General features: G+C 50.1%; 1 protein-coding gene across 2 annotated transcripts in view; it reads left to right on the top strand.

The window, feature by feature from the left end:
* Window positions 1-21,810, top strand: part of DNAJC11 (DnaJ heat shock protein family (Hsp40) member C11) — a 67,678-nt gene extending 45,868 nt beyond the window's left edge. Inside the window, exons 5-16 of one of the 2 annotated variants that reach the window (XM_057695024.1) lie at window positions 6,865-6,993; window positions 8,110-8,232; window positions 9,134-9,207; window positions 11,752-11,941; window positions 12,417-12,502; window positions 12,738-12,854; window positions 17,843-17,998; window positions 19,052-19,121; window positions 19,600-19,657; window positions 19,775-19,917; window positions 20,553-20,682; window positions 21,095-21,810. In XM_057695024.1, the coding sequence (XP_057551007.1) occupies window positions 6,865-6,993; window positions 8,110-8,232; window positions 9,134-9,207; window positions 11,752-11,941; window positions 12,417-12,502; window positions 12,738-12,854; window positions 17,843-17,998; window positions 19,052-19,121; window positions 19,600-19,657; window positions 19,775-19,917; window positions 20,553-20,682; window positions 21,095-21,120 (1,302 nt within the window). In that variant the 3' untranslated portion in view covers window positions 21,121-21,810. The remainder of the gene's footprint in view (window positions 1-6,864; window positions 6,994-8,109; window positions 8,233-9,133; window positions 9,208-11,751; window positions 11,942-12,416; window positions 12,503-12,737; window positions 12,855-17,842; window positions 17,999-19,051; window positions 19,122-19,599; window positions 19,658-19,774; window positions 19,918-20,552; window positions 20,683-21,094) is intronic. The other variant, XM_057695018.1, reaches the window with a different exon arrangement.

Genomic DNA, 21,810 nt, shown 5'->3' with positions numbered 1-21,810 from the left:
ATGGCTGGTTTGCACTACAGCAGCAGAGTGGAGCAGTTTCCAACAATTTGCCCACAAAGCCTTAAGTACTACCTGACTCTTTACAGAAAAAGTTTGAGTACCTTGCTCTAGAGAAATAAGGTGAAATGTGCTTGTAGCAGGGGAGAAAAAATAAAATGCTTTAAAAGTTTTGTGATTTGCACTTAATAGCAAAGATTACTTAAAAGTATTTTCCTTTGTAAACTTTTTATTTGAAAAATGTGATTTAATAATAAAAGGACATAAATTTGCATATATTGAGTTAGAAGCTGTTGGAAAAAATCTAACCCGTTCATTTATCCAGTGTTAGAGTTTATCTTTTTTCTTTTTCGTGATCCCTTTTGATCCTCTATTAAAATTCAAATCTGACTCTCATTCCTCTCTAAATCATGACTTCTCGTTGTGTGAAAAGCATATTATGTTGAAAGTGAAATGAATTGTAAGGTAGAGAAGTCTGTCTAGTTCTGGTGCTGTGACCAGTCCATTTTCAAAAGGTCGTTTCCTAGAAATGGAAGAAGAGCAGACGCATCCGAACCACTTTCTGAAATAGTGAAAGACGGTCAGTCCCTCTCTGGGGCAGCTCCTCAGGTGTGGCCGGTGCTTGAGCCTTACATTCTCTGGGTCATTGTCGTGCCTGGAGAGAAGGGTCATTTTCCGTAGACTTGAATCAGCACCACATGCTGTCGAGTTGGCAGAAGTCACCGGCTCATTGAAGTTTTCAGCTGTTTTGGCCTTGTTTAAAGAAATAACCAAATAATTGAGAAAGTGATGCCTTGAGCACTATTTTTAACCTTCTAAAGTCTACTCTGCCCTCTGGTGAATCTGTTGCTTGTCAGCATGGAGTTAACACAAATGTTTATCGTTTTAAAAATTTCCTCTGGGAAAGGAAAGAAAACCATATTTAACATTATTCTGAAAGTTTTAGCCAACACAATTAGACAAATATGAAAGAGATGTAAATATTGAAGGGGTTGCCATTATTTGCATATGGTGACTGCCTGTCTTTAAAAAACCAACTGAATGATTGAACCTGGTGTACCCCCCAAAAAAATAAAATAAAATAATAATAAAAAAAATAAAAAAATAAAAAAATAAAAAAAAAAAAAAAAACCAACTGAAAACTGTTGGGGCTCGTGAGTTGAATGAGGTGGCCAGTGACGAAACCCCCATATGTAAGTCGGGCAGTGGCTCCTGACCCCGCTGCCATCGTGAGCCTGCTTCCCTGCTCGGCCCAGCACAGAGCCGGGGGTGCCTGCGGGTCAGACCAGGTGTCTGCTCTGCGCCCTGGTGGCTTACGTCATTCATGGTCAGCCAGCGTCCTTACACTGACCTGTAGGCAGGGCGACTGTGTCACTCATCATCCAAACCAGGACATTTTTGAGAGTGAAAAGGAAAGGGATGTTTAAAAGAAAGTAGCAGAAGCAGAAAAAATCATGATTTTTGGCATACACTTGCATACTTTAATCAGTTCGTATCTCTCTGATAGTTTGTGTCCTGGTTACGTACTGCCACATGACGAACTGCTCTGCTCCAAACCTTCGTGGCTTGTGAGAACAGTTTCGTGTCCTCCGCGCCCCATGGATTGACTGGATTCAGCCGGACGGTTCTCACTTGGGGTCTCGTGCGCTTGCAGTCCCGTGGCAGCTGGGTCGTGTTGGAGATGGCATCTGCACTTGTGTGCCTCTCCTGTGCGCAGCTGCGATGGCCGAGGGTGCCCTGCCGTCTCTCCCATGCAGCCTCTCCCCCAGCTAGCTTGGGCTTCCTCCCAGCCTAGCAGTTGCAGGGCAGCTGGGTTGTTACCTAGTAGCTAGCTTCCCCCAAGGCCTAGACGGAGCTGCAGGGTTCCTGTGACCTAGCCTTGGAGTCTGCACCATCCCATCCAGTGCATCTTCTTGGACAAAAGCAAGTCCTGGGTCAGTGCAAGTCGAGAAGGAGGGGGCTCTGTGCAGAGCTGCAGTCCCAGTAGGTGTGCCTCAGTGGGAGGCCTTCTTGGGTTTCTCTCATCCACGCTATGTCACTGCTGTTTTTCTGAAGAATGTCCTTTCAGTGTCTTTTTTTTTTTCCTTCATAACATTGCCTACCATATTCATACAGGGAACAAATTTGAAATTTTGGCATATCTGATTTTTTTGTCATTGACATATTTCACTTAGCATCTTTTTTTAGCATTTATTATTATTATTATTTAATTTATTTATTGGCTGCGTTGAGTCTTCGTTGCTGCATACAGGCTTTCTTCAGTTGTGCTGAGTGACGGCTACTCTTTGTTGTGGTGTGTCTTCCCAGTGAGGTGGCTTCTCGTTGCGGAGCACGGGCTCTAGGCACACGGGCTTCAGTAGTTGCAGCAGGAAGGCTCAGTAGTTGTGGCACACGGGCTTAGTTGCTCTGTGGCATGTGGGATCTTCCCAGACGAGGGCTCGAACCCATGTCCCCTGCATTGGCAGGCGGATTCTTAACCACTAAGCCACCAGGAAAGTCCCTACTGCAGTATTCTTAATTGAGAAGATACATTCCTAAATTTCTTCATTTCGAAACATATAGATATTTTGGCCCAAGTATTTTCACAGTTATTGTCTTTTTGCCTCCATTCAGAGTATTTTTTTCTTTGACAAATTTTTTTGTATAAATTATTTATGATCTTTTGAATGCTTCATTAAGTTTAGATGCCACAAAAGTGTAGGCAGACCTTTTCAGTTCCATCCAGGAGAGCATATAGTTTTAACTAATTAAAAAGGACAGCTCCAGAGACTTCCCTGCCGGTCCAGTGGTTAACACTCTGAGCTTCCACTGCAGGGGGTACAGGTTTGATCCCTGGTCAGGGAACTAAGATCCCATATGCTGAGTGGCGCGGTGGGGAAAAAGAAAAAGAAAAAAAGTGAAAAATAGCAGTTCCAGGCTTCCTAGGTGGCACAGTGATTAAGGATCCGCCTGCCAATGCAGGGGACACGGGTTCGATCCCTGCTCCAGGAAGATCCCAGATGCCGTGGAGCAGCTAAGCCTGTGCGCCACAACTATTGAGCCTGCACTTTAGAGCCTGTGAGCCACAACTGTTGAGCCCATGTGCTGCAACTACTGAAGCCCACGCACCTAGAGCACGTGCTCCGCAACAAGAGAAGCCACAGCAATGAGGAGCTGGTGCACCACAACGAGGAGTAGCCCCCACTCACCGCAACTAAAGAAAGCCCGTGCACAGCAAAAAAAGACCCAACACGGCCAATAAAATTAATTAATTAATTAATTTAAAAAAATAACAGCTCCATTAGAAGATTCATTAGAAGATCAAAAATTAAGATATTCCAAAATGCCATTATGGAATTTCAAAAATGAAATAAACAGAGCTCTTACTTCATTTGTTCAGTTTTTCCTTCCTCGAGAGATCAATTTCAGAGTATTCATAGTTACACACTTTTCAGTGATTGCAATTTCTTAAATTTTTTGAAAGTTGCAGGATTTATTTTTAAAGGGTTTTAAAAAGGAGCTCTACAAAGACTCACTTTCCTTTCCTAATACACAATTTTTAGCACCCTACCATGCTGCAATTTCTCTCTTCAGAATCAGCTTCACAAAAAATGTTTGTTACTCCGTGAATATACAAAAATATTTGTATGTTTTGACAGCTTTAGCTTTATTTTCCATAGGCAAGATATCACAGCTCGTTTTGACAAAAGTATGCATTGTGTGCACTGTAACTAATTCTAAGATTATTTCCACTCTGTGGATTTCTTGATTTAATTGAAACGCTTTTACTATGAGGTTTCACCAAAATTGGTGTTTGAGTTTCACCACAGAAACAAACCATCTTACATTCATTGTGGAACTTTTTGACTGAGTTTATAGTAACATGTATAATAATGTCAGGTGTTTTACCTTCAATAAATCAAAGTTAAGTGATTTTTCATTAGAAACATCTGGTTTGCACTGATATGAAACTGGCATCTTAGCAGTGTTGAGGTTCTTCCGCTAATACCAGCTTATAAATGGCTATTGCTTTATCTTTCATGTGTTCGTTACGAACTTTAGAATGGAAAAATGAGTGAAATTAACATAGAGGCACTACTGTTTGATCTAAATGAAAAGTCATTTTCACAGCTATCTGTAAATACACCTGCCACTACAGCCTCACTTTTGACCACAGTCTTCATTTTATTTATTTATTTATTTATTTATTTATTTATTTATTTATTTATTTATTTATTTATTTTGGCCGCACCTCACGGCTTGTGGGATCTTAGTTCCCTGACCAGGGCCCTCAGCAGTGAGAGCGCACAGTCCTAACAATTTGACTGCCAGGGAATTCTCATTGACCTTAGTCTTTAAAGAACAACTCACTGTTGAAGAAGATGCTGGTGCTTCTCTAGCAGATCTGAGACTTTCGATTTTCACATGGCTGGAATTAGCACTGGTTGGAATGGTCAGTGTTGACAAACATTTTATACAAGTTACAAATTCATCAACTTTCTGAGAAAATGGAAATTTAGTCCTAATTTTTTTTTCATTGAACATACACTGTGTTTAATCTCATTCCTTCTTGAAGAGTTTATCAAAAAAGAAGGGCTTCCCTGGTGGTGCAGTGGTTAAGAATCCACCTGCCAATGCAGGGGACACAGGTTCGATCCCTGGTCCGGGAAGATCCCACATGCCACGGGGCAGCTAAGCCCGTGAGCCACAACTAATGAGCCAATGTGCTGCAACTACTGAAGGCCACGTGCCTAGAGCCCATGCTCCGCAACAAGAGAAGCCACGGCAATGAAAAGCCCACGCACCACAATGAAGAGTAGCCCCTGCTTGCCACAACTAGAGAAAGCCTGCACGCAATAACCAAGACCCAACACAGCCAAAAAATAAAAATAAATTTATTTTTAAAAAAAGAAAGCATTTCTCCCTCCCCACCTGCAGAAAAAAAAGAAGAAAAAAACTTGCAGATTTATATCAGGAGTTGCCAGATTCGGCACACTGCTTGTTTTTGTGTGACCTGTAAGAATGGTTTTTATATTTTTAAGTGGTCAGGAAAAAATGAGAAGAAGGATACTGTTTTGTTGTTGTTGTTATTATTTGTTTGTTTTGGACGCACCGAGCGGCTTGGGGGATCTTAGTTCCCCGACTAGGGATTGAACCCGGGCCCCCGGCGGTGAAAGCACAGAGTCCTAACCACTGGACCACCAGGGAATTCCCAGAATATTTAGAGAAGTGAAAAGTATCAGAAATTCAGATTTCAGCATCAATAAACAAACAGAGTCAGCCCCGGAGATTTACTGGATAGTCTGACTGCTTTCCTTACAGCAAAGTCGAATTGCAGCAGAGACCGTGTGCCCCACAATGCCTGAGGTGCTTCCTGCGGCCCCTCACACCAGGCGTGCCAGCTCCCGGCTCCCACCATTCAGGAGAGGAGGGAAAACACCAGCAGCAGCGCTGAGACTGCTCTCTGGTACCTTCTCCTGCAGGACTGGCCCACCTGTGTTTCCCACATACACCTGGAGTTGCCCCTGGACATAGCTGGCGGGTGGCTTGACAGCCTGACGCATGTCACAGGCCCAGGCACTGGCACAGAGTGACGGCTGCCACCAGACCCCCTCTGGCTGCTTAGTTTCAGGCAGTTTTTTTTTTGGTTTTTGGTTTTTGGTTTTGTTTTTGCCACAGCACATGGCTTGTGGGATCTTAGTTTCGTGACCAGAGATGGAACCCAGGCCCCTGCAGTGAAAGGCGGAGTCCTAGCCACTGGACCGTCAGGGAGGGCCCGTCAGGCAACTATCGTCGATGAAAATACCGTTGGTGATGATATCACGTTGTTTAAAAATATAAATGGTAATTGCTAAACCAACCAGAACATCGGGGTTAAACTGGTATTGCCCCAGAGGAACCCCACCTGTGACATTCTGCATGCCCAGCCACACCCAGCCCTCCCCAGCCCCTCCTCTGCCCCCTGCCTCCCTCCGCTCCAGCGCAGCGACCTCCGCACGCCTCCACGGGATACTCGCAGGTTCATCCCTTGTTTCCCTCAGATGTCTTCATTCACATGCCCCCTCCTTGGGGAGAAAAACACGTTCTCCCAGGCTACTTTTGGGGTGATAGAAGTGCTCTGTGCCATGATTTTGGAGGTAGTTTCACAAGTGTACACGCCTGTCAAGACTCATTAAATTATATACTTTATGCTATTTAATTTATATTATTATATGTAAATTAAACCTCAATAAAGCTTTTTGAAAACTTAATAAAAATTTGGGGGTGTCATGTTTTTATATGTTGGATGATGGTATCTGCCCATTTGAAAAATCTATGACAGTAAAAGAATATAATAAACATTGATTTTCTGAGCATTTTAACCTGTCAGCAAAGTTTTAGTTTATTATTTCTTGAGGGAATAGGGGTTCTGTTTGTCATTACTTGAATCTCCAATTAATTTTAGGATGTGGATCAGTTTAAGTCTCCTGTTCATAATTTATTTGGTTTTCACTTCTTTGTCTTTAAAGGTATTTGTATGTTTTAAAGAATTTTAAGGCACTTTGGTGACATACGAGTGTTCAGAATTAAATCCGTGTAGCTGGTTTCTAGGTTGTTTTCTGCGTTCATGGAGTACATCTGGAGATCAGCAGTTTAGAGCCATGAAAGAGGTCCGTCTTCTTTTCCTGACTCTTGTCCTTGGTGAGCCATTCGCCTGCGGACACGCCTGGTTTTCTGACTCTAGAAGTTGGAGTGCTCGGTGGACCTTTGGTTTGAACTGTGACATTCGTGCTCCGGGGTCCTATGGAGTCCTGCGCGCCCAGCGAGCCACGCGGCTGCTGAAGGTGGGGTTCTGTCTTCTGCCCCACAGATCCAGGCCTGGTGCTGACTGCTTGTTTTCTGCCACAGGGGACCATCAGCGTTGGCATTGACGCCACCGATCTTTTTGATCGCTATGAGGAGGAGTACGAAGACATGTCCGGAAGTGGCTTTCCGCAGATTGAAATTAACAAGATGCACATATCCCAGTCCATTGAGGTAAAAGCACACGGCACCTCCCCCAGTGCAGGGGGGCTGGCGCGCTTGGGTTAATAAGGTGTTTGTTGTGTAGTGCGCAGCTGGGATAAGAGAATCTGCTCAGGGTTTTCTCATCTTTATTTATGAAGGGACGCAATTAGCCACTTAAAAAAAGAAGAGCTCCAGTCACGACCTTGTTTATACTGCTTTGCCAACATGGTAGCAGCATGAGTGCCACAGGCGCTTAGCTTCCAAGTCTCGGGGCTCTCCAGCAGGAAACGGTCATGGTCCAGGAGAAGTGGGAGCCAAGGATGTGACAGTTTTAGGAGAGAAAGCAGCCCTCCGTGGGAAATTCCAAGAACCAGTCTTAGTTTTAAGGCACACTTTCCTGTTTGCTGAGCCCTGGGGTCACTGAAGTGTCATCCTTCTGCCCGCCATTTGGATGTGGCAGTGTGGGGCCGTTCTGCTGACAGTAACGGTAGGTCTCTGCCCCCTACACTCATTTACTTATTCTCCAGTGCATCAGCCTAGAACGTGAAGTGCTCAGGGAAACTTGCCCCAATCTTGGGGCTTCCAGAGTCAGTGCAGCCATGGGAAGAACTGGGGAGTCCCAGACATCCCCCGTGGGGAGGCACAGGGTGAAGTCATTGTGTAGTCTGATGCCACTGGGACACTGGGACCCAGCATCTAGCCCTGTGTCTCCCCTGGTTTTTTTAAATATTTATTTGGTTGCTCTGGGTCTTAGTTGCAGCACGTAGGCTCCTTAGTTGTGGCATGTGAACTCTTAGTTGCGGCATGCATGTGAGATCTAGTTCCCTGACCAGGGATGGAACCGGGGCCCCCTGCATTGGGAGTGCAGAGTCTTAACCACTGTGCCACCAGGGAAGTCCCTCCCCTGGGTTTTTAAAATTTGCCCATTAAAGCCTTTGCAAAACCTGACCTTGGTGACCACACGTAGTTTGGATGGTAAAGTGAGAGAGAAGTGAGGCAGGTGAGGCAGTTCTGTGTCCCTGCACGCTGGAACTGTGGGCTCACCTGTACTTCTGGCCTTGCACTTAGGGCGTATTCATCAGGCTGCTGTGCCTGGTGCTTCTTATTGCTTTGATTAATTTATTACCAGCAAATATCATTTCCTAGGCGCCTCTGACAGCTTCAGACACAGCCATCCTCTCTGGAAGCCTCTCAACCCAGAACGGAAATGGAGGGGGCTCCATTAACTTCGCGCTCAGACGAGTCACTTCCGCTAAGGGCTGGGGAGAGGTAAGAATGCGGGCGGGCAGGCTCATGTTGTCCACTGCGAAGCCCACCCTCCAGGTGACCGCGGTTGGGCACATCGTGTAACAGGGTGCCAGCTGTCAAACCTGCATGGCTGTCCGCAAGAGAAGACTATGTCTCACACGTGAGGAATCCTCTCAGTCTGCCAGGCAGCTCAGTTAGGATAGAACAACAGGATTTCCCCTGAGATGCTGACTTCCGGAAATCCAGCCCTTAGAAATTCAGCGTCTTTGTTCCCTTAAACAAAACCCTGTAAGCTGTTCCCATCTCCTGCACGATGTGGAAGCCGGGTGCCTCTGTCTCGGTGCTCTGGTCCACTGCTTGGCAGTCATTGAACAGCCAGTTCTGCCGATCAAATTGAGCTACATCAGATTCACATTGAAGAGCTGCCTTGAAAGTCACCCAGACTAGTAATGAGGCAGCCAGAACCGGCTGGACTTCAAGGCTGCGAGTGCAGAACTGCTGGTGGGTTTACTATCAGACCCCTGAGAGCCATAAACAGTCACCTGCGAGACCTGCAGATGGGGAAGCAGAGCAGAGGGAAATGCACCGGAGCCAGCGCTGCAGGGCAGGGCGCCCTGACTGCAGCAGGCGCTGAGCCGATGGGCTGCGCAGGGGAGATGGGGCAGGGCCAGCGCGTTCTCTTTGGAGGGGCCCATGCCTCACTGAAACTGCCCCCTCTGGATCTGCGGGAACCGTCGTCTCAAAGGTTAAGATGAGATATTAAGAATCTTCCCGCCCCTGCTTTTAGAGCCCTGGCACGGGCCGTTGGCTTTGAATTAAGTGAAGAAATTATAACCAGAGGTGCTTACCTGAGACCTGGGTTACAGCTATGAGATAAAACATCATTAATACGTTTTCTTTTTCTTTTTTTTTTTTTGAACAGTTAGAATTTGGAGCTGGGGATCTGCAGGGGCCTTTATTTGGCCTAAAGCTGTTCCGTAATCTCACACCAAGATGGTAAATATAAAGAGAGAAATGCCCTTTGGTGGAGTCTGTGGATTTGGGAGACCAGAACCTATGTGTTCTTTCTGTCAGAATCATGTGGAGTTACCGCGGGCATCCTGCACGGTCACTGCGGGCGGCCCCTGCAGCGCTGGCCTGGAGCCTCGGCAGTGTGCTTGTGGCCGGGCGCGCTGGATTGGGGTGGGGGCGGCTGCTGCCCTGCCTGGTCACCGTGGGCGGGGAGACCCGTGATGCGCTGGAGGGAAAGCGCCTTCACAGGGACGTGGGTCAGGGTCCAAGATATTTATGGATTTGTGGGTCGTTTCTTTGTCGCAGAGAGTGCGCTTTAGGTTTGGAAAGGAGCTTTATTAAGCAGGGAGGCAGCCTGATTATCAGGTAGATTTGTGTTATGCCAGAGCTTTAAACCCCACCACCTCTGTTCTCCTTCGTCTTTGCTTTGGTAGTGATGTCACACCACTAGGATTGTCCCTTCTAGAACAGAGGTGTCTTTATTCCCCATGGGGGGGGTACCTGTGTGAGCTCAGATAAAAGAATTGGGTGGAAGGTAAAAACCTCTTTCCTCTGGGGGATGAAATACAGCTGAAGGAGTCCTGGAACGGAGCACATGTTTGAAAAGAAAGGTGTTTCACCTCCAGTTGGATGTGCGTCTGCATCCCTGGGGGTTCTGCAGGGCAAGACCAGGCCCTGCCCTCAGTCCGCTGGTAAAGGCAAGTGTGCGGGGAAGTGTCGTGAGAGAAAGAGGGTGTGGCTTCTTGAAAGGTGGTGACAAAGCGGAGGCTGAGAGCACGGGGTAGACTAGACACCCCGACGCAGGGTCACCCACGTGCTGGTTAGAGCACAGCTTCTCAGGCCTCTGCTCTAGAACTCGGACCCAGCAGGTCTGGGACGGGGACAAGGATTTAGACTTTTAACCAGCACGTCAGGTGGGCAGTACATACAAATCAGCATTGTCCTAACCTTGTCTGCTTAGGGTTGTCACCCCCGATGCTGCTAAAAGCACAGGTTCCTGCCCCGCCTCCAGGTCCTCTGAGGGGGGCCTGGAATCTCTAGTTTTATCAGGCACCCCAGGTCATTCTGAAGATGAGATACGTTTAGGAGACACTCATTGAGGAGAATCTGTGGGCCGTTTTGTTCTGGTTGAGCTTCAAAGTGTCTGTTGAGTGGTCACCTGGGTCTCAGTGTGGCTGGTCATCAGCTTTTGCAGGTCTGGAAATTGAATTTAATCATGGTACCTGGTTTATCAGACTTGAGAATGCAGGTTTATAAAAAGACTCCCAGCTTACTAACGTATGTGTCTGCTCTTCAGGGTGCCTTAGTCACAGGGTCAGGTTACTTGCAAGTCCAGACTGGTGATCAGAAGGTCAGTTGGTGGGTGTGGGACAAGTCCTGAGGAAGGCAGGCAGCCGGTGGGAAGTTCTCGGTCTCCCGGGGCAGTGCCTGCCTTGCTGCTCTGTCCCAAGTCTGTCTGTCTCTCTAGGACACGCTCCATAAAAACACGAAATCATGTTGCTTCGATTGAACAGAGATCTCATTCTTTATTTTTGATTCTTTAAAATGTCACTGTGTAACATCTCAGGGTTGACATTTCTCTCTCCTCTCAGTGCTTGCCCCCCTCTGAATGACCCCAGTGGGCTAGAGCGGAAGAAAGTGGCTGCTGTCGGTGTGGCTGGCATGTCCGATAAATGGGGGCAGGTTGGGTGGGGGCCCTGTGGAGAGCCGGGAGTTCATTCCTCATTCGTCTGGTCTTGGGAAGAGGTTTGTGAGCACAGGAGTAAATGTCATCAGAGTTACCACATGTATTTTAGGGGCACAGCGAGGTCTCCAGCGCTTAGGAAGGAGAGAGAGAAACTAAACAGGCATCTAGAGACTGACGGCTGTTCACTGGAGCAGCCTGAGTGAAGTGCTGTGAATTCCTTTGTTGTTGAAATGAAGTACCCCTTTTTAACCAGAAGATGGGGCTGACTCCCTTGGAAACAAACTTCACAGGCCTTTCAGGGGGCTGGTTTACTAGCTTTTTAAGTAGCTTTCAGTCAGTGCTTTGCAGCCGTGGGTACACATCAGGATGGAATGGCATCTTTGAAAACTAAACTGATGCCTGTGCCCCACCCAAGAAGCCTGACTTCTATGGTCTGGGGTGGGCCCTGGGTAGGGGGTTCTCCACCAGGCTGCACGTGAGCATCACCTGGCCAGCTTGTCCCACACCAGGTCTATAAATCAGCACCCCTGGGGGCAGGCGGGAGTCAACCATCCGTGTTTTCAGATTTGCCATGTGCAGCCAGGCTTGAGAACTTCCGTGGGTGGTTCTGACTTGCAGCAGGATTGGCTCTGCTGGTTTAGCAGCACAGACAGGAGCTGCCTCGGGCATTAACACGTCCCTGGATCGTGGAGAGGGGCCTGATCTCCTGCTTTTCTTGCGGGGCGCAGGCAGGGAGCCGTGGGAGTGATGGCAAGCAGGGTGTGGGCTGGCGGGGAGGGTGGGGCCGAGCACACCTGCCGGCCCACTGTCCTCAGGACCCTTTCTCTCTGTGTGTCCCCCAGCTTTGTGACGACAAACTGTGCTCTGCAGTTTTCGTCCCGTGGCATCCGTCCAGGCCTCACCACCGTCCTGGCCCGGAACCTGGACAAGAACACGGTGGGCTACCTGCAGTGGCGCTGGGGTATCCAGTCCGCCATGAACACCAGCATCGTCCGGGACACCAAGACCAGCCACTTCACTGTGGCCCTGCAGGTTTGGACGGCTCCAGGGGGGCCTCCGCCAGCCCCTCCGTGGGTCCCTGACCGCCCCTCCACCACCACCACCCCCAAATCCGGCACCTGCGGGGTCCAGGGGTAGGTCCTGTGCACCCACACCCAGTGTTCTCAGGCTCCCAGGGGAGCTGTGTTCCCGCTACCCTAAAGCAGAGGCCTTTTCCACACTTCTGGTGGGAGGAGCCCACAGAATCCAGGTGGGAGAGCCCCGGTCGGTAAGTGACCCCAAAGCAGAGCCATGTGCTCGGGTGCCACGGTGGCCTAGCAGGGGTACAGGGAGCCAGCGGCCGCGTGCCCCCGTTAGAACGCAGGCTGTGTGTGCATGGGTTTCATTTTCATGGGAAGTCTCCCAGTTTTTAAATATTGACCACTGGCAGATTTTCACACTTTGTGAGACAGGGCGACCTGCTCACCTCCACCCACCTGCCTTCGTTCCTCCCTCTGTGCCTCCCCAGCTTGGAATCCCTCACTCCTTCGCTCTGATCAGCTATCAGCACAAGTTCCAGGATGACGATCAGACTCGGGTGAAAGGATCCCTTAAGTAAGTCCGGGCCTGGCTGCCGCGGGAGCGCGCCGGGTCCGGGTGGGGGTTTCTGGCGGTGGCGCCAGTTGCAGTCAGGCACCTGCGATTCCGTCCTTGAGGAGCGAGGGTGTCATCGTGAAGGTTCTCTCTGTGGGTGGGGGGAGGACAAGAGCCCTGGGCGACAGTGGCCTGTGGTGACCGGGCACGTCGGGGGACGGGGGCCCTTGCGCGCTCACTGGTCCGCTCCCTGCAGGGCAGGCTTTTTCGGGACGGTGGTGGAGTACGGAGCGGAGAGGAAGATCTCCAGGCACAGCGTCCTAGGCGCGGCTGTCAGCGTGGGCGTCCCCCAGGGCGTTTCTCTCAAAGTCAAGTACGTTGAATTGAAATCTTTCCAGCACCTTGCACCTCACCCGGGCTGCACCTGCGTTAGGGAAGAAAGAGACTGTGTCTGTGATTCTGTTCTTAGAGGCGCGCGTCTCTCTGGGGTGTGTCGTATGTGGAGGAGTCCAGAAGCCCGGCGTCCAGCCAGTGAGGGCTGAGTCTGCCCAGAGGACACCCCCGCGCCCCGGCCCGCCTTCCGCCCTGCCTCTCTCGCTGCGGCCGGCCCGCCCACCGCCACAGCTGGCCCGCTCCCCCGCCCGGCTCGCCGTGTGCGCATCCCGCGTGGGCATCGGCGTGGCAGCATGGGGTTCTCTCCAGGGCATCCTTCCGCCTGCACCCACACCCTTCCCCCCCGCCGTCTGGCTGAGTGGCTTCTGGTTTCACGTGACTGGCTGGTGGCCTCTAAATGGAGACCCCACCATCGGGCCCTTGTCTGCCTAAACTCACCCTGGGCTGTCTGATTCGGCCTCCTGGCTGCAGTAGCGGCGGGCTCCGGGTCCTCACAGTTCTAGCTCCTGTTTGGCCCTCCCCGAGACCTCCAGCCGGTAGATCCCGCGACCTTTCCCAAATCTCTCCTCGGACACCTCGCAGCATCTCTATGTCACACCTCCCCTCCCGGTCCCCGCCCACAGTCACACATGCCCTTCCACGCCTGCCCCGTCTGGAGTCTCCCATCTGAGTGCTGAGTGCTCTGTCCTTCCATTGGTTCTGCCCCAGACCCTGGAGCTCTCCTCCATCACCCTTTCCCCGTGCACCCAACTGACTGTCTCAGAATCCTCTCGGCGTCCTCTGAAAGCACATCCTCAATCTGACCGTTTCTCATAACCTCTCAGCTGCCGTTCCACGTCTGAATTACTAGTGTCCTCCTGACTGATCTCCTTCACCCTTGAGAGGCTGCTCTCCACACAGACAGCCTTTTAAAACGTAAGCCAGTGCACGTCAGCCTTCTGCTTAAATCCCTCAGCAACCCCTCAACTCAGGGCAAAAGCCAGTCACGACCCTCCCTGATCCGGCCCCGCTGTCCTCTCTGCCCTCTGCTCACCCCCTCCAGCCACACTGGCTGCTCCAGGACGCAGCGCGTCCATTTCTGCTCCTGGGCGCAGCATCTGCTGTTCCTCAGCCCCCGGGAACCACACAGCTGGTCCCTTCAGCTCCCTCCTGTCTCTGCGCACATGTCACCTCCTGACCCTAGAAAAACCAGACAGTCCAACTTCCCCTTCCTGCTGTTCATTGTCTCCACGGCAGCCATCTCCATCTGACAGCCACCCATCCTCCGGTGCCCCACATCAGAAGTGCTTTAACTTAGTCCGTTTCCTTATTCTCTGTGCTCCTGCCACCTAGAACACAGCCTGGCACTAAAGGGGGACTCGGAGAGCGAGAGGAGCTGAGGCCGGAGCAGGTTACCACGCCAGAGCTGGCGTCAGGCACCTCTGCTCTCAGAGGAGATGTGAGGACTCCCAAGATTTAATAAAGGGCCCGGGCAGCTGTCGGAGTCCCTGCATTCCCATCCCTTCTCCTCCCCAACCCCCCACGTTGGGACCACTGATGAGGCACAGTTCTCCGTGACTCTGTTTCTGGTTTTAACACTTCTCCACTGCGGATGTGACATGACATGATGTGAATTGAATTCTCCTCCCAAGGATGTAACCCTGCCTCTTTGAAAAGAAACATTTTCACTTCAGCCAAGTCTCCTGTTATCAACAGGCTGAGTTGTCCAAGTTGTATTGGTAAATAAACCAAAGTTTTGCTGGAAGGCACCTCAATTCAGAAATAGCACGTGATCTTACTTTGCTAACTTTTATGTTCTTTTTATTTGATGAATCACCATAATTTCTGAGCGTTCAACCAACCCTATGTTCCTGAGGAAACATCCACGGGATCATGACATATAAGGCTTTTCATATATTGCTTGATTTGAGTTGCTGGTGTCTTACTAAGAATTTCTGAGTCTGTATCTTTAAGGGACGGTGGTCATCACTTTCTCTTTATTATATACGCGTCAGGTTTTGGACTGCGTTGGCAGCCTGATGAAATGAGTTAGGAATTGCTCCTTCCTCTGGTTTCGAAAGAATTTGTGTAGGGAGGTTATTTTTCCTCTGTATTTCATAGAATTTAGCAGTGAAATCAACTGAGCCTGAATTTTCTTTGTAGGAACATTTTTGATAATTCAATTTGTTTTATAAAGATAGGGCTTTTCCCATTTTCTGTTTCATCCCTTTTTTCCCTCCCTTCCAGGTTTATTGATAGGTAATTGACAAACAGCACTGTGTTCGTGTAAGGTGCACAGCGCAAGGGTGTGACTTACGTACATCATGGTGTGATTATCACAGTACATTTAGTGAACTTCCACCATCTCATATAGATGCAAAATTAAAGAAATAGAAAAAAAAATTTTTTTTCCTTCTGATGAGAACTCTTGGAATTTACTCTCTGTTTCATCTTCTTTCAGCTTTGTTCCTTTTTCAATTTGTCCATTTCATCTGTGTCAAATTTGTTAACATAAAGTTGCTCTTAATATCCCCTTGTCTTTTTCATATCAGTAGTTATTTATAGGTGATCTCTTCATTCACAGTGTTGCTAATTTGTGTTCTTTCTACCTTTTTCTTAATCAGTCTGGCTAAGGCACTCCACTAGTCAAAGAACCAGCTTCTGGTTTTCTTCATTTTCTTTATTATTTATCTGTTTTCTATCTCATTGATTTATGAGCTTTATAAAGAAAGTACCAAGCTGTTTTCCAAAGTAGCGGCTTCGCCTTACCTTGCCACCAGCAGCTGTGAGAGTTCCAGTTGCTCCACATCCTCCCCGTCCCTTGGTAGGGTCATTGTTTTTGTTTGTTTGTTTTGTTTTTTGAATGTGGACTGTTTTAGCAGGTGTATAGGTGTATCCTGTTGCATTCTTGATTTGCATTTCCCTCATGTCTAAGATACTGAGCATCTTTTCATGTGCTTATTTGACATCCATATCTTTTTTTTTAGTGATGTCGTTGTTCAGATCCGTTGTCTGTTTTATTATTGGGTTGTTTGAGTTCTCGTTTTAATCTTGGGTGTTACTCACCAGTTCTGGAGTTGCTTTCATTACTGAAGGGTCTCATCACTGGGTGTAGAATTCAGGGTTGACAGAGTTCTTAGCGCGCTCAAGGTGTTGTGCTGTCTTCTGGCTCCCTTTGTTTCTGACAGGTCATTGGTCATTTGAATCATGTACTGTGTGTGGGGTTTGGGGGTTTTTTGTTTCTTTGTCTCCTGGCTGCTCGGCTTTTTTGCTTCTGTTTCGCAGTGCAGGTGAGAGCAGTGTGGCTACATGTGGTGTTGCTGTATTTATGCTGCTTGTGGTCTGCTGAATTTCTTGCGTCTGTAAATTTATGTATGTATTTATGTAAAGTTATCAAGTTTGCAACTTTTAGGCTATTAATTCTTTAAATATTTACCCCTGCCCCATTCTCTCCTCTCTGAGGCCCTAATTTACTCATGTGCCAAACCTCTGGATGTCGCCTCACATATTTCTGTGGCTCTGCCCGTTTGTTTTCAATCCTTCTTCTCTTTGTGCTTCATATTGGATCATTTCTGTTAATCTGTAAATTCACTGACTCTGCTCTCATCTTCAATCTGCTGTTAAACCATCAGGGAATATCTTATGTCTTGAAGCAGAGCTAAAATAGTTGCTTTAAAATCCTTATCTGGGGACTTCCTTGGTGGCACAGTGGTTAAGAATCCGCCTGCCAATGCAGGGGACACGGGTTCAATCCCTGGTCCGGGAAGATCCCACATGCCTCGGAGCAATTAAGCCTGTGCGCCACAACTACTGAGCCTGTGCTCTAGAGCCCGAGAGCCACAACTGCTGAAGCTTGTGCTCCCTAGAGCCTGTGCTCCTCAACAAGAGAAGTCACTGTAATGAGAAGCCCGCACACCACAACGAAGAGTAGCCCCCACTCATCACAGCTAGAGAAAGCCCACGCACAGCAACAAAGACCCAACACAGCCAATAAATTAAAAAAAAAACTAAAAGAAGAAAAAAAATTTTTTTTAAACCCTTATCTGCTGGTTCCAACATCTGGGTCACCTGCGATCGGTGTCTGCGCGTTATGTCTTTCTCTCTCTGTGTCTGGATGTGTAGAGTAGTTGGTGTTATATTCTGGGTGTTGCAAACAACATTGTAGAAATTCTGTTTTCTGTTATGTTTTCCCAAGTGTTAATTTTTGTTTCCTTTTAGAAGGTTGTTAACTTGGCTGAGGTCAAGCTGCAAACTCGGACTCACCTGTGTGGCAGCGGCCAAAACACAGCACATTTATTTTACCTTCAGCCAGGCCACTGATAGACCAGGGGCCAGCTGAAGAGCTGTGCACGTGTATACATACAGCCTGGGACTCCCCACTTGGGGCTTTCCTTGTGGGGGACCCCTCCTTCCCAACTGCAGTGGTTGCCCCAAACTCTGAGCTCTGATTCTTCAAGCCAATAGGACTGCAGATTTCTTTCCAGTTTTAATCATCCATATGGTACAGACTGAGAACTGCCCTCAGGCCAGAAGCTGTTTTTAAAACAAAAGTCAGGAAACCCACCAGTGCCATCCGTTTTTCTGCCTTCAGTTGCTTTGTAGTCCGTGCAAGTGTTTGTTACGTGTGATCCAGGGTTTATGGCTGATGTCTATGGGGTGACTGCTCAGCCATCACTGAAGGCTGGAAGGACCCCTGGAGGAGCGGCCACACCTGTCCCCTCGGGCCGCGGTTACTCTGGTGGTGGGGGGGGGGGGGGGGTTAGTCTGTTGCTTGCGGTCAGCAGGTAGTGAGACCTTTCTTCCGTCATTTACATCAGATCCAGCGGCTGAACCGTGGGATGGGGAAGCGCTAAGGGGACTGGGCTGTGAAGCGAGCAGACTCTGTTCCTCCTCACCGGAGCCCCATGGAGCGAGAGGTTCTCTTCCTGGGGCTGAGACCCCATCCCTTCCCTGGGAACCTGACTCGTGTGGGCTTTGTTCTGTTTTCAGGTTGAACAGGGCCAGTCAGACCTACTTCTTCCCCATTCACCTGACGGACCAGCTGCTCCCCAGCGCAGTGTTCTACGCCACCGTGGGGCCCCTCGTGCTCTACTTCGCTCTGCATCGCCTGGTCATCAAACCCTACCTCAGGGCTCAGAAGGAGAAGTGAGTTCCCAGCAGGTCGTGCGGGCACGGCTGAACCACTCTGCTAAGCTTCCTCGTCTGTAACATGGGGATGATAGAGCCTCCCCCACCGGGCTGTTAGGGAAATGACATAAATTCACGCATGTGAAGTGCTTCCCGTGGTGTGTGGTCCTCAGTAACCGTTAGCTAGGGCTTAGCCTCGGTGCACAGTAGTGCTACTGTTGACCCACATTTCCTACTTTCAGAAAGAATTCGCGTTTACAAAACTGTTGGGACTATAAACCATGGCCATAGAAATGAAAAGCTTTCCTTTTTCTCATTCTAACCATTCCTTTTCCTGGCACTGAATTCGAGAAGATTGGGTTCTGAGTTCTTACATATCAATATAAGGCATGTGATAACTGTAGTCTTAAAAGTCATCGAGATATCATTTATTTTGCAGTTTCTTACAGATAACCCATTAGCATAACATTAAATCTGAGAGGTGGTTTAGATTCGTTACTTTATAATGATCTAACCTAATAAATCATTGAGCTTCGAGAGTCTGGGAGAAAGGCAGGAGTCTCCTCTTGGGGCCTCTTTAGCCTTTGACTCAGAGCTCAGGGTCCTGATTCCCCAGGAGGCTGAAGGCTTGGAGCAGAGAGTGGATTGCTGGGGCACATCTGACAGGACTGGCGTGTGCTCCCCGGGAAAGTACATGCGTGTATCTAGGGTAGTTTGCAGTGTCCCTGCCAGAAGGGTCATGGTGGCATCTCCTGTGATTCTCACCTTCTCCCCGAGCCCCTCTCCAGAGATTCTTGCCACGCGGAGCCCTGCTCCCACAGTGGTTGGTTTCCTGTGCGCTCTGCCAAGGAGGTCAGGGGGAGCTGTCTGGGGACAACAGGAAAGCCGCACGGGCCTGAGACGAACAGATTTGCTTGAGCTTGTGTTGGAAATATTGTTTAAAGTTCTAGAACTAGGAGCACAGTAAGATCACAGACTGTTTGCCGGGCACAGTTCCAACCAGGGGCTCGGTTGCCTCCCTGCCGGAAACACCGCACTGCTCACATGTGGCTTCTGTTTTCCTTGCATTAGGGAACTGGAGAAGCAAAGGGAAAGCACGGCCACCGACATCCTACAGAAGAAACAAGAGGCAGAATCCGCTGTAAGTGCTGCATCACCGCCACCCTGTGGGTCCTCTGCTCTGGGGGCATCTGTGACTGTTCCTGCCCGTCGTGCGGAGCACACGCAAGCTCTCCTCTTTTCAAGTCCATGTTTGTCAATCCAGGACTGTGGGGGAAATGCTTCATACCCTGTATACTGGTCTCAGGGGCCTCAGGTCTCAGGCTTTTCTTCCCCAGCAACTTCCTTGGTCATTTGGTCTTTATGTTGCCTGTGGGATGCAGCGCTGGGAGCATCAGTCCCTGTCCTAAAGAGTCAATTCAGTCACCCTCCAAAGACATAACAGGGTTTTTTTTAGAGTGGTGGGTATTGTCCTCTTTCTTCCCTGTGAGTGGATTGTTTTTCCGTGACCTGCGATGGCAGTGATGTCCAGGAGAAGTGGACGGGGCAGGGCTACCAGGCGCCAGGCACACAGCCGCGGAGCCCAGGGAGGGCCTGACAGCAACCTTTGTCCTTTGCAGGTCCGGCTGATGCAGGAATCTGTCCGAAGAATAATCGAGGCCGAAGAGTCCAGAATGGGTGAGAAGGCCTGGCCTCTCTGGGGACAGGGTGGGCGCTGGGGTCTCACAGGAGCGCGTGGCTGGGGGGTGGGGGCGCCCACCGAGGCCACGCCGCCCTGACCAAGCCCGTCCTCAGGGCTCATCATTGTCAATGCCTGGTACGGGAAGTTCGTGAACGACAAGAGCAAGAAGAGCGAGAAGGTGAAGGTGATCGACGTGACGGTGCCCCTGCAGTGCCTGGTGAAGGACTCCAAGCTCATCCTCACCGAGGCCTCCAAGGTGGGCACTTGGGGGCCCCAGGGTTCAGAAAGGAGGGGCGTCTGGGGAGGAGGGACGGGTGGCACCCCTCAAAGTGGCCATTTTGCTGCAGCGGACCCTTGCATGCTGCCCAGTGCCCAAGTTACAGCCACACTGGAGCTGTCTCCTTCATCCACTCATTGCCAGGCATTAATTGAGCACCTAGTATGTGCCAGGTACACCAGCAAACAAAGCATAGGTCCTGCTCCCGGAGCTCACATGCTGCTTGTTCCTTGCCTGGTTGCAGAGGAGTGGGAGGTCGCCTGTGGCACGTTTGAGGCTCACAGTGGGGTGCAGGCTATGGGTGATGGAGGCGAGTCAAAGCACAGAGGAGCTCAGGCCGGGAGCCCTCGTCCCTGAGCAGGCTGCTGGTCGCCTCCTCGGCGGGGCTTCTGTGCAGACAGAGGTGCTTTTAGTGAGGTGGAAGAGGCCTGTATTGAGCGGGGAGTCTAGGGCTAAATAGGCAGCTTTCTGAAATTCTCATTTCTTTTCTCTGTATTCTTCTCTGGGCAGCTCCCGAGGGAAAGTCCAGGCCCTTCCACGCTGCTCCTCCAGGCGGCGGCAGTACCCCTGGGCTCTAAACCACAGTCTCAAGTGAGAATCTGTGTCTGTTACAGGCTGGGCTGCCCGGGTTCTATGACCCGTGTGTGGGTGAAGAGAAGAACCTGAAAGTGCTTTACCAGTTCCGAGGCGTCCTGCACCAGGTGATGGCGCTCGACAGCGAGGCGCTCCGGATACCAAAGCAGTGTGAGTAGCTGCTGGCCCGGCTGTCACCCACCCTGTGCCTGGACCGCGGAAGCCCTCGGGGAGCTCAGAGTGGGGGGCGACAGCCGCCCTCCTCTGTCCTCTGCCGGGGAGCAGCAGGCTTGGGCGCCGCGACCTGCCCGGAGCTGGGAAGTGACACCCTGAGGGAGGGGTCAGCCCCTTCCCAGGTGGAATCGGAGTGAGCTCTGCCTGGAAATGCAGCTCCGGTGGCTGCATGTGGAGCAGACCCAGCTGCTCATTTGTGTTCCTGAACCAGGTGATTCTCGGAAGTGCGTGCTCTGCTCAGCTGCAAGCCAGGCAGCCTCTGGTCTGGCGATGGCCGAACCCCCTGAGTGGAAAGAGGGCGTGGAAACAGTTGCCTTTAGATGCACTGAGCTGGTCTTTTCTTTTACAGCTCACAGAATTGATACCGATGGATAAACTGCTTGAGAAACCAGATTTAAAAGAGGCTGCAAACAAATATTTCCCCGGGAGTCTACAAATTAGGAAGCAGGAAAAAAATCCAGACATCAGATGTGTTTATTTTGTATTTCCATGAGAGGTGGTACCGTATCGATTATGTGAAGGGACACACAGGCACCCCGCTTGCCCGTGGGCTGTAGGGAGGACTAAGGCAGCCGCACCTGGACCGGAACCACCGCACGGCCCGTGTCTGTTCCCAAGGGTCATGTCCCCGCAGGGAAGGGCCCGGGGCCCCCGACGCCTCTGGGCCCCTCCCCGGGTTCCTCAGCACTGTGCGGGCTGCAGCCGCCCAGGAGCGCTCGGTCGGCCGTGGGGTGTTTATGAACACCTTGCCCTCACGCACACGGCTGTGGACGACTGTCCCTAAAACCCGCACTGAACACGGAAGACGGAATGGAAGGAAGGAAGGCGTTCCCACGAGCAGAGCCTCCGGGTCAAGTGAGCATCTGTTCCGCCCGCGTCCTTGAAAGCCAGCTCCTCCTGCTGAAACATCGCTGCGCGAACCTGGAGAGGAGTCTGGGGCTTGATAAATCTGCTTTTTATCTGAGAACGAATGCTCCTGGAAATGGGTCTCCTTTCCCCCTCCCAGAATGGGTCGAGTCATTATTCCACTGGCACCTGGCTTTGGACGGGGTGGAGCTCCGGGTC

The sequence above is a fragment of the Hippopotamus amphibius genome, chromosome 1 (genome assembly GCF_030028045.1).
Source record: "Hippopotamus amphibius kiboko isolate mHipAmp2 chromosome 1, mHipAmp2.hap2, whole genome shotgun sequence".
NCBI classification, from domain to species: domain Eukaryota; kingdom Metazoa; phylum Chordata; class Mammalia; order Artiodactyla; family Hippopotamidae; genus Hippopotamus; species Hippopotamus amphibius.
The sequence above is the reverse complement of the archived record's forward strand: the minus strand, read 5'-3'. Positions and strand labels throughout refer to the sequence as shown.